The sequence below is a fragment of the Populus trichocarpa genome, chromosome 1, assembly GCF_000002775.5.
Source record: "Populus trichocarpa isolate Nisqually-1 chromosome 1, P.trichocarpa_v4.1, whole genome shotgun sequence".
Taxonomy (NCBI): Eukaryota; Viridiplantae; Streptophyta; class Magnoliopsida; order Malpighiales; family Salicaceae; genus Populus; species Populus trichocarpa.
Genome location: NC_037285.2, coordinates 2,463,147 through 2,473,476, shown reverse-complemented (window position 1 = coordinate 2,473,476; position 10,330 = coordinate 2,463,147). Strand labels below are relative to the sequence as shown.

At 39.7% G+C, this 10,330-nt stretch overlaps 2 protein-coding genes across 2 annotated transcripts; both read left to right on the top strand.

Moving 5' to 3' along the window:
* The first annotated feature begins 242 nt into the window (after positions 1-242).
* LOC7455795 (uncharacterized) lies at positions 243-5,547 on the top strand. Its single transcript, XM_002297688.4, has 6 exons — positions 243-523; positions 2,537-2,609; positions 2,698-2,791; positions 4,062-4,181; positions 4,280-4,337; positions 4,660-5,547. The coding sequence occupies exons 1-6, from the start codon at positions 491-493 to the stop codon at positions 5,218-5,220; spliced, it is 939 nt and encodes a 312-aa protein (XP_002297724.4). The 5' UTR covers positions 243-490; the 3' UTR covers positions 5,221-5,547.
* A 1,177-nt stretch (positions 5,548-6,724) lies between these two features.
* Positions 6,725-10,233, top strand: LOC7476830 (putative disease resistance RPP13-like protein 1). The gene is made up of 3 exons (XM_052446248.1): positions 6,725-9,071; positions 9,161-9,582; positions 9,778-10,233. Exons 1-3 carry the CDS (start codon positions 6,725-6,727, stop codon positions 10,231-10,233), a joined length of 3,225 nt encoding a protein of 1,074 aa, XP_052302208.1.
* Positions 10,234-10,330: the final 97 nt, after the last annotated feature.

Genomic DNA, 10,330 nt, shown 5'->3' with positions numbered 1-10,330 from the left:
AGATAAACCTTTCCTTTTCCTTTCATCAAAATAAATTAATCAAAAGAAAAGGTAAAAAAAAAAAACAATTTTTTACTTTTCCCTCCCAATCACATCTCCCCATGTCAAGATGAAACAGCTTGGAGCAATAGAAAGTCAAATAAATAATGTTATTTCAGACACGTGGCGTTTTTGTGTTTGTCCGTCGTATACTACAAACACCAACCACGTTACCTTATCCTCCAATTTATTATTTTGCCTTTTTTTTTTCAACACGCACGGACGGATATTCCATGGAAATAAGACAGCTGTTTTTATAAGGTTTCGGATCTAAACAGAGATCGATTCTACTTAACCTTGGAGTTGTTGTTTGTAAGATCATGTACAGCTCAATCATGAGAGAAATGATTTTGCTTTGAATTAAAAAGAAATCATTTCCACTCTCTCTCTCTCTCTCTGTGTTTTTTTGGCTGTTTTTATTATTATTTAATGCTTCAAATCTGACAAAGCCATGAGGAAGAAGCTTGATACTCGTTTTCCAGCTGTAAGTTCCTAACTTTGCTCTTTTTGTGATCTGGGTTTTGCTTTATTTGTTTAGTAGTTGAGCAAACGAAAGGAAAGTTTGAGACTTTTAGATTGATTTATTGGTTGTTCTTTTTTATGCTGGTTTGACTATTGGCTATTAAGTATTATTTTTTCTCTTCTTTGCTGTTTTTGTGATCTGGGTTTTGCTTTGTTTGTTTAGCAGTTGGGAAAATGAAGGGAAAGTTTGATTGGTTAGATGTTTTGTAGATGTGTTTTTGAACAGTTTGGTTTTGTTTTAGAGTTGGAATTAGCTTAAATACAGATAATATTTGTGGATTTATGATCTGGGTCTGGTTTTGTTCCTGATTTGGGATTGTTTTACTGGAAGTGTCATGATTTTAGGTGAAGTTGGCTGGTGGATACTTTGTTTTCTTGAGGGATTAGTTTTCTTTATGATTAATGAGAATAATTAGTTTGTAACTGTGTCGATTATGGAGCTATTATGTTGATATATGGCGTGGGATGTGTTTTCTTGATGGTTTTAGCTGATTGTATGATTGAGTGATCAGTTGATGGGTTTTTGTTTTTCTGGGGGTGTTATGAGGTGTCTGGCTTAGTAAATGCTAGGTGTAGATAGTGTTGAGCAGGTTCTTCCTTTGGTTTTGGTTGTGGTCATTGTTTTCTTTTATTTGTGGCACAGACCTGACATGTGGGCTTGTGAGATTGTGTTTCAAACTAGTGGGTTGGGATTTTGTTAATGCTAGGGACGTGGGTTTTGGATTTTGTTTTCTAGATTTTGCTGTTGGTTGTGGTTGTTGGTTACTGTTAAAAACAATCATTCAGTATATATGTATTTTGGACCTTAGGATGATTTAAGATCCACATTTTATTTAGATTTGGTCTAGAATTATCCTTGTTTCTGTGATTAGGGCCATTTCTATATGTTCATCTTCTTTTGCCTGCAAATGGCTAGCATGCCTCTCATATTAATACGGAAATGGGGATTTTGAATCTGGTCGAAATATGTGTTTTGAGTTTCCTGTTTTCAAGCACACTTGATCAATTATAATGTTTTATTTTAGCATGGGGTTCCATTGTAGTTTATGCTTCTTTGGCCTTGCCCTTGCAAACCCTTGCTATAGTGGCCGGCACTTACCTTGAATACAGACACCCAACACCTGCATGCATTTGATGAAGGAAAATCTGTTCATATCTCTAAACCTTTCTTCCCACATATCATTTGCCCTTTTCTCTTGAAAATTCCAAACATCTCTGCATCATCATGTAAGAATATTTTAATAAATTGTGCTTTTCAGTGCACCCACTAGGTTAGTCTGCTCTAGTCACTTCCATCAAAGATCGCAGAATGGCCAACAAATTAGAGTATGGCAGAACTTTTCACTTGTGGCTCTAATTTCCCCCCTTTCACAAAATTTTATCAGAAGCATAACATGTTGTCACAAAATCAAGAAGGTCTATTGGATCCGGTTTCAATTGATTGTCAGGCTCTGCATGGCAGTTTGAAGAACTTGGAAGAAGCTGTGGCATGGGCCTTGTGATATTGAGGTGTTTATAGATGAAGTTGCCTTTTTGTGGAGCATTTAGTTGGTGATGTTAGTTTTCTCTTGAGATGGCATATAGAACGTTATCAAACCTCAGTTTCACTTTTCACACCAATTACTAGTCATCAACTCCAATTAGAATAAATAGTTTCAAGAAATTTGAAAGTGTAGTGCAGCTATTCAGAAAAGGAAAAAAAAACACTATTTCTTTGAGATGTTGATGCTTTTAAGTCATGCTGGAATCTAGGCAGCTCGTGCAGAAATTATTTTTTCCCCTTATGAGAGTTGCTTAGATTAATTTTTACTTCTTCAACTCGAGAGCCATATAACCCATTAAAACTGTGTGTGCTATTGTTGATGTTTCCATTATTGGAAAATTGACAGAAAATTCTATTTGAATTTAAAGTTATTGCTTTGTTGAAATTTTTTCAAATAGTGTTTTTATATGATGGACGAATTTTATCTGGCAGGCTCGCATAAAAAAAATTATGCAAGCTGATGAGGATGTTGGGAAGATAGCACTGGCAGTGCCTGTTTTAGTTTGTAAGTAGCTGTGATTATTTATGATTTAGCCTTCAATCTTTCTCAAAAAATGTTTGCTTGCTTATGCTTTACTTGGATATAAATGCAGCCAAAGCGTTGGAGTTGTTTCTTCAAGACCTTTGTGACCGTACATATGAGATCACCCTTCAGCGAGGAGCAAAGACTATGAATTCACTGCATCTGTAAGTCTGAAATTGCTCTTATTCATTTAAGAGTCGTGCTTGTATGAGCTAATGGATGAGTTCATGCAACCTGATATGTTCACCATGTTGATTTTCATTTTGAGCATGGAGTTTCCATCCATCTATTTTCATTGGGGTTTAAGTTAAATGGTAAATTTTAGTTCAGCTACGATTTTTTTTAATGCCAATGGAAGGAGAAGAAAGCAAAGGGATAGCCTTTTTTCTGGTGGTTTAGTGGGCTAAGCTTGGTGATGAGACTGTGTTCCAGGCCCACCATTGAATTTTCTCTATTTTTTAGTCTAGGAAAAACCACCCAATTGTTTGAAACCACGCTGGGTTGATCAGTTCACGGTTCAATCACCAGGTGCGGTGTTTTCACCAATATCTATGGCCAAGGAGGGTTTTGGGGCTGAACCAGAATGGTTATCCAACTGTCTTGTTGATTCTCTTTTTAAACCATAAATTTTAGCTTACAACATGGATGAGTCTGTTCACGAGACCAAGTGAATTCTGCATGGTTTTTGTTTTTTGGGAAAGTATTATGTGCATGAGTTAATGGAACAGTATGAGATAAATAAAATGAAATGCCTGCTTCCAGATTTACTTTATTTTTATAAGTTTTCATAGTGCACGTAGCTTGGCAATCAGTGTGTGTTCCAGGCCCAGCATTGAATTTTCGCAACTTTTTTTAGTCTGAAAACAAACCACCCTGTTGAAAACACTTATGGGTTTGTATTATCAGAACAGAAGTTTCGTGAAATTCTGAGTGAAAATAAAATCATCTGACTTCCATCTATAAAAGGCGTAGAATATATGGTTTGTCCTCCTAAAATGCTCTGATCAGAATGATTGTCTTTGATTTGTTTACTGTACTTTGGTTGGAGCAAGTCTTTAGCACCACCATATACATGAGCTCGCATGCATGTGTGTTGGTAGTTAGGAGTTGCTACCACCACCAGAAACTCCTTTTGCAACCTTCATTGTGGAGACTAATTATGATTGAGTTTAATAGTCCTCAATTTGCTCTTATCAACCATGTATGCTGAAGCTGATTGCATTTTTTTCCTCCTCTCTTCTCACTTTTCAACTGCAGCTCTCCTGTTGGTTTAGAGTGTGTGTTTCAGTTTTTATTTTTTTGGGTGTTTGGGGTGTCATTCTTTGTTGCACGGTCAATTTTCTCGTTTGTAATTTTTCTTCTTAGGTTTTCCCACCCCCTTCTTACCTTTTTAATTTAGATATGATCTAATTGAATTGCTTGTTTAAACTGCAGAAAACACTGTGTACAGAGCTATAACGTGTTTGATTTTCTAAGAGAAATTGTCAGCAAGGTTCCTGATTATAGTCATGGTCACTCTGATGCTGCTGCAGATCATAGACCTCTTCAAAAGAGGTGGTTATAGAGATCATTTTATTTATTTTTCATTTCCTTTTTTATGTGGATCTTGGATTGACAAATTAGGTTTGCTCACTTGCATGTAATTCTTCCAGAAAGCCCACTGTAGATGAATGCAATGACAGTGATGAGGAGCTGAAGAGAAGCAGGATGGTAGGGTACCCCTTAAAATATTTCATGTATAAACATTTTTCTGCTCTGTTTTCAATCATCAATCTGTTGGTTTTTTTATGGTTCTTTCTAAGTTAACTGCAAGGGTAGTAACATTATGCTCAATCATAGTTCAACTCCAATTTAATCATTTAGAGTGTGAGTTTTGCAGTGAATTCACACAATTAGTTCCACTGGCTACTATTTTTCACCCCAGAAGGCACCGCAAACATAGGAAGATGTTATGTTCAGCAGTTTAAGTTTGGTACATCTTGTTCTTTATTGGAGTGGGATTTAAAGAGATTTTTTGACTTTGTTCTTGCAGCATGAGACGAGCCATGCTGGCAGCAGCGGCAGAGGGAGAGGGAGAGGACGGGGGAGGGGTCGTGGACGAGGTGCTCGAAATATAGAAAGAGAGACTTCTAGTCGTGACCTTGAATCCGAATCCTCCACAACCATTCCGCAGAGTGTTAAAAATAACTCGAATCCTGAAGTGGTGATGGACAATGGCTCAGAGTCAAAGGAATCTGTGATGGAAAATAACATACCCAGTGATGCTGCCAGTCAAGCAGAACGAAACTTTGATCTTAATGCAGAGGTTAATGATAGTGAGGATGCAAAAGCTGCAGCAGCACCAGCTGCCGCCACCACTTCTGCCACCGCTGCAGCAGCAGCACCAGCTGCCGCCACCGCTGCAGCAGCACCAGCTGCCGCCACCGCTACAGCCCCTAGCTTATCAGCAGAGCCTGCTGCAGAAACTAATCATGAAGAATATCCAGGTTGGTCACTTTCTGAGATGGACAAGATGGCTATTGACCCTCTTCAGCTTGCACAACTCAGCACAAGAGTAGATGAGGAGGAGGAAGATTATGATGAAGAAGGATGATCATGCTATTAGCTGAGGCTCTTAGAAAAGATTGGTGGTCAGGATCCAATTAATGAGCGCATGGATACAAGGAGAGGAAAGAAACAGCTGGGTAAGAACCCTAGGTGGAGAACGGAAATATGCTCAATCCGTTCTCCAAATAGAAACGCTGATTCTGAACCTCTCCTTTTCTTCTGTGTGAATCTTTATGCATCTTCTGTCATGCCATTCTCTAACAACTTCCAGTAGTAGTAGATTTGCTGACAATATGAGATTGTTAGTTTGTGTAACTTAACTATCTGATACAGGAAGGATGGGATAGCCGTAGTAGAAGTTGCCATTTGAGAATGTTGTGTGTGAACTCTTCTCTGTTTTAGTTCAGCCATATTCCATCAGAAAGTCTAGCTGTAGTTGGTTTGATACTTTTCACGTTACACCGAACAGCCCCTTTACTGCTTTACCGGATTTGCACACTTACGAGTGACATATAATAGTAATAAATGCAAAGATCGGATCTTGTTCGATCTGCATCTGCACTCTTTCTATTAGTGAAAGGCTCCAACCCAACTGTCGAAAGCTGTCCAATTCAAATTGATAACATGCTAGGACTCGAACGGATAGAACCGCACTACCCCTTTACTGCTTTATTTTTCAAATCCCACATTGGTAACGAAGGCCATACAAGGCCCATGCCACAAGTGATGTATCGCGGAGCCATCTAGGTTGCGCTGGCTTATGACCCAAGTGGGGGCATTGAAGTGATGGAACGTTGGCTGAACTAGAGGGTGTGGTTCGCCGGCACTCAATTCAGGACCCGTCCTGCTTGCAGAGCCAGGTGCCGTGCAGGCTTGGCTGGCTGGCTGGCTTCACACATGGCAGCCTGCTCTACTGGGTCGTGGCAGTAGAGTTCAGCTTGGCCTTGGTCCTGTCCTGACTTCGCAGAGAAGGTCTTCGTTTGACATCAGCCACAATGCGGTCCTGTTATCAGATAGAGCTAGCTGCAATCATTTCAATATTAACCTAGTAGATTTAATACATTATCATTTTAATATTTTTTTTAAAAAAATTATTATTTTGAATTTATCAGATAGATGTAATTCTTCATTAATCTCTTAGTGCTAGTCACAGCTATCAGAAGAAGCTCGAGGCTCGGGTTGCTATATGGTCAATCCATAGATCTGTGAATCAAATTGAATTTATCCCAAAACAACGTTGTTTAGGATAAAAAAAAAAAAAAAAAACTAAAAAAACATGGTTTTGGACAAAAATTAAAAAAATACTTAGAATTAACCTGTACAAATCTTACTCCAGTTTAGTCGAGTCGCTTGAGTTTCACATAATCAACTTTTTAAAATAGTCAAAAGCAGACTCTCCGTGGGCCAAGCTCCAAGTCAGCAGGTAACTAGCTCAACTTATTGGGACAGAACAGGTTTCATAACATCATGCTATTATGAATGATCTCTTTCACATATACCAAATGTGAACATAATTCGTGTTTTTCCTGCAACGTCTTTGCATACCAAGAATGATTCCTTTTTTTTTGCTTGATGACGCTGAGGAGAAGCAGCTGATCAAGCCAGATGTGAAGAATTGGCTCGGTGAGGTTAAGGATGCTGTCTATGAAACCGAAGACGTGTTGGATGAAATTGGTTATGAAGCTCAGCGATCAAAGTTTGAAGGTTACTCTCAAACCAGCATGGATCACGTGTGGAACTTTTTGTCTTCCAAACTCAATCTTCTTAGCAAGAAGGAGAAGGAAACGGCAGAGAAGTTAAAGAAGATTTTTGAGAAACTTGAGCGTGCAGTAAGACATAAGGGTGATCTTCGTCCGATAGAAGGTATAGCAGGAGGAAAACCATTGACAGAGAAAAAAGGTCCTCTGCCGGATGAATTTCATGTTTATGGAAGGGATGCTGATAAGGAAGCTGTAATGGAGCTCTTGAAATTGGACCGTGAAAATGGCCCAAAAGTAGTTGCAATTCCTATAGTGGGTCTTGGTGGGGTTGGAAAAACCACTCTTGCTCAGATTGTCTACAATGACAGGAGAGTAGAGCAAATGTTCCAACTGAAAGCATGGGTTTGGGTTGCTGAACAATTCGATGTGTCCAGGGTAATTGAGGATATGCTTAAGGAGGTCAATGCAAAGATTTTTGCTAACAAGGAAGCAGATGAGCTTCTAAAGGAGGCGTTGAAGGGGAAAAAGGTTTTCCTTGTTCTAGATAATGTTTGCAGCATTGAGTACAATGAGTGGCACGAGTTATTGCTATCTTTGCAGGATGTGGAGAAAGGAAGCAAGATCATTGTAACAACGCACAGTGAACATGTGGCAAAAGCCATCGAAACTGCCATCCCCCCTCATCCTGTGGATGGAATAACAGATGAGGAGTGCTGGTTGTTGTTTGCTAACCATGCATTTGGTGGCATAAATTCCACTGCAGAGTCACACTTGGAAGAACTTGGTAGAGAAATAGTGAGCAAGTGCAAAGGACTTCCTTTGGCTGCAAGAACACTTGGGGGTGTTTTTCACTCTAAAACAGATTATAAGGAATGGGAGATGATAGCAAAGAGACGCATGTGGAGTCTGTCAAATGAAAACATTCCTCCAGCTCTAAAATTGAGCTATTATCATCTCCCTTCCGATGAAAAACGGTGCTCCTCCTACTGTGCTATTATCCCCAAGGGAAGCACATTTCGAAAGGATCAATTAATCATGTTATGGATGGCAGAGGGCTTCCTCGGAAATGAGGACATGGAATATAGAGGCAACGAGTACTTCGATGATCTTGTATGGAGATCATTATTTCAACAATCAAGAGATGATCCATCAAGTTTCATCATGCATGACCTCATAAATGACTTAGCTCAGTATGTGTCTGGAGAGTTTTGCTTCAAGGTAGGGGAATTTGGTTCGTCTAAGGCTCCGAAAAAGACTCGTCATTTCTCACATCAACTTAAAGATTATAATCATGTCTTGAAGAATTTTGAGGATATTCATGAAGTCCCACCTTTGCGCACCTTTGCATCCATGTCAGATGAAAGTAAATTCCACATAGATTTGGATGAAAAGGTATTGCATGATTTATTGCCAATGTTGAATCGTCTACGGGTGCTTTCTTTGTCTCGACAGTACTGGGAGTTGTACACCCTTGAGAAAATTGTATGGATAACTCCATTGCTGGATTCAATTGGCAACTTGAAACATCTGCGGTACCTGGACCTTTCTGCAATGAACATGACGAGGCTACCCGAAAAGGTCAGCGCCTTGTACTCTTTGCAAACAATAATCTTGAGAGGGTGTCGTCATCTCATGGTGCTGCCAACCAACATGTCAAACTTGATAAACTTACAACATCTCATTATAGAAGGGACATGCTTGAGAGAGATGCCATCACAAATGAGGAAGTTAATAATGCTTCAAAAATTGACAGATTTCTTTCTAGGAAAACAGAGTGGATCCAATTTGAAAGAGCTCGGGAAGCTTGTAAATCTACGTGGAACGCTTAGTATTTGGGATCTCCAAAACACTCTGAGTGTTCAAGATGCTTTGGAAGCTGATTTAAAGAGCAAGAAGCACCTTGAGAAGTTGCGTTTCTCATGGGATGGTCGCACTGGTGACTCACAGCGGGGGAGAGTCATACTTGAAAAACTAGAGCCTCATTCAAATGTGAAGAGTCTTGTCATTTGTGGTTATGGAGGTAGACTGTTTCCAGATTGGGTAGGAGACTCTGCCTTCTCAAATCTAGCAACATTGACACTTAATCAATGTAAAAATTGCACCTCCTTACCACCACTTGGGCAGTTATCATCTCTCAAGCAGCTCTGTGTCATGTCCCTCGACAGAATCGTGGCTGTTGGTTCTGAGTTCTATGGACGTTGCCCGTCCATGAAGAAACCATTGCTTCTCTCCAAAAGTTAGAGTTCCTATTTATGCCGCGATGGCGTGAATGGATTCCTTATACAGATAGTGATGAAGAAGGAGGAGGCGCTTTCCCACTCCTCAAGGAGCTTTGGATACAAGATTGTCCGAACTTAACAAACGCTTTGCCTATTCTTCCTTCCTTGTCAACACTTGGAATTGAAAATTGTCCATTGCTTGTTGTTTCAATTCCAAGGAATCCCATCTTCACTACAATGAAATTGAATGGAAATTCTCGTTACATGTTTATAAAAAAATCGTCTCCAGGGTTGGTTAGTCTTAAGGGAGATTTCCTGCTCAAGGGAATGGAGCAAATAGGTGGCATCTCCACATTTTTACAGGCAATTGAAGTCGAGAAATGTGATTCACTCAAGTGCTTAAACCTGGAGCTGTTCCCCAACTTACGAAGTCTTGAGATCAAAAGGTGCGCAAATCTTGAATCACTATGTGCAGATGAGGAATGTCTTGTGAATTTCACTTCTCTCGCTTCTCTGAAAATAATACAATGTCCTAATCTAGTATACTTTCCCGAATTACGTGCTCCGGAATTGAGAAAGCTTCAGTTACTCGAGTGCATAAACTTGGAGTCGTTCCCTAAGCACATGCATTAACTCTTCCCTTCCCTTGTGGATCTGTGTCTATATGCTTGCTCAAAACTTGAGTTGTTTCCAGAAGGGGGTTTTCCCTCCAAATTAGAGTCGCTAGAGATCATTGAGTGCCACAGACTCATTCCTCATCGCATGCAATGGCATTTGCAATCACTCCCTTCTCTTTCAAATCTTAAAATTGGTCCAATACAAGATGCGGAATTCTTCCCAGAGAAGATGATGATGCTGCCCCCAAGTCTTAAATCACTTACAATATGGGGTCTTCTAAATCTGAAATCTCTGGATTCAAATGAGCTTCACCACCTCACCTCTCTGAGAAAATTGGAGATTGTGGCTTGCTCTGAGCTTGAATCCATGCCAGAAGAGGGGCTTCCCTCCTCCCTTTCTTCTCTTGCAATCTGGGGATGCCCTTTGCTAGAATTAAGGTTGAAAAAAGGGGAAGATTTGGACAAGATTTCCCACATCCCCAACGTAGAGATTAATGGGTGCAAGACCATCTTCCCAGCTTGAGCAAAAAGACTCAGTGAGCAAGAGTCTGTCTTCTTTCATTCATGCAGCATTCTTTGTATTATCAATCATGTAGTTTATGACAGAAACAAATTGTATA

Excerpts from the sequence above, each read along its gene's own strand:
- LOC7455795 (XM_002297688.4), top strand. The coding sequence starts at position 491 with ATGAGGAAGAAGCTTGATACTCGTTTTCCAGCT. Across the intron at positions 2,792-4,061 it reads ACTATGAATTCACTGCATCT|AAAACACTGTGTACAGAGCT; the intron begins GTAAGTCTGAAA and ends TTTAAACTGCAG. Across the intron at positions 4,338-4,659 it reads AGCTGAAGAGAAGCAGGATG|CATGAGACGAGCCATGCTGG; the intron begins GTAGGGTACCCC and ends TTGTTCTTGCAG.
- LOC7476830 (XM_052446248.1), top strand. The coding sequence starts at position 6,725 with ATGATTCCTTTTTTTTTGCTTGATGACGCTGAGGAGAAGCAGCTGATC. Across the intron at positions 9,072-9,160 it reads TGGTTCTGAGTTCTATGGAC|ATAGTGATGAAGAAGGAGGA; the intron begins GTTGCCCGTCCA and ends TTCCTTATACAG. Across the intron at positions 9,583-9,777 it reads GTGCAGATGAGGAATGTCTT|TTGTTTCCAGAAGGGGGTTT; the intron begins GTGAATTTCACT and ends TCAAAACTTGAG.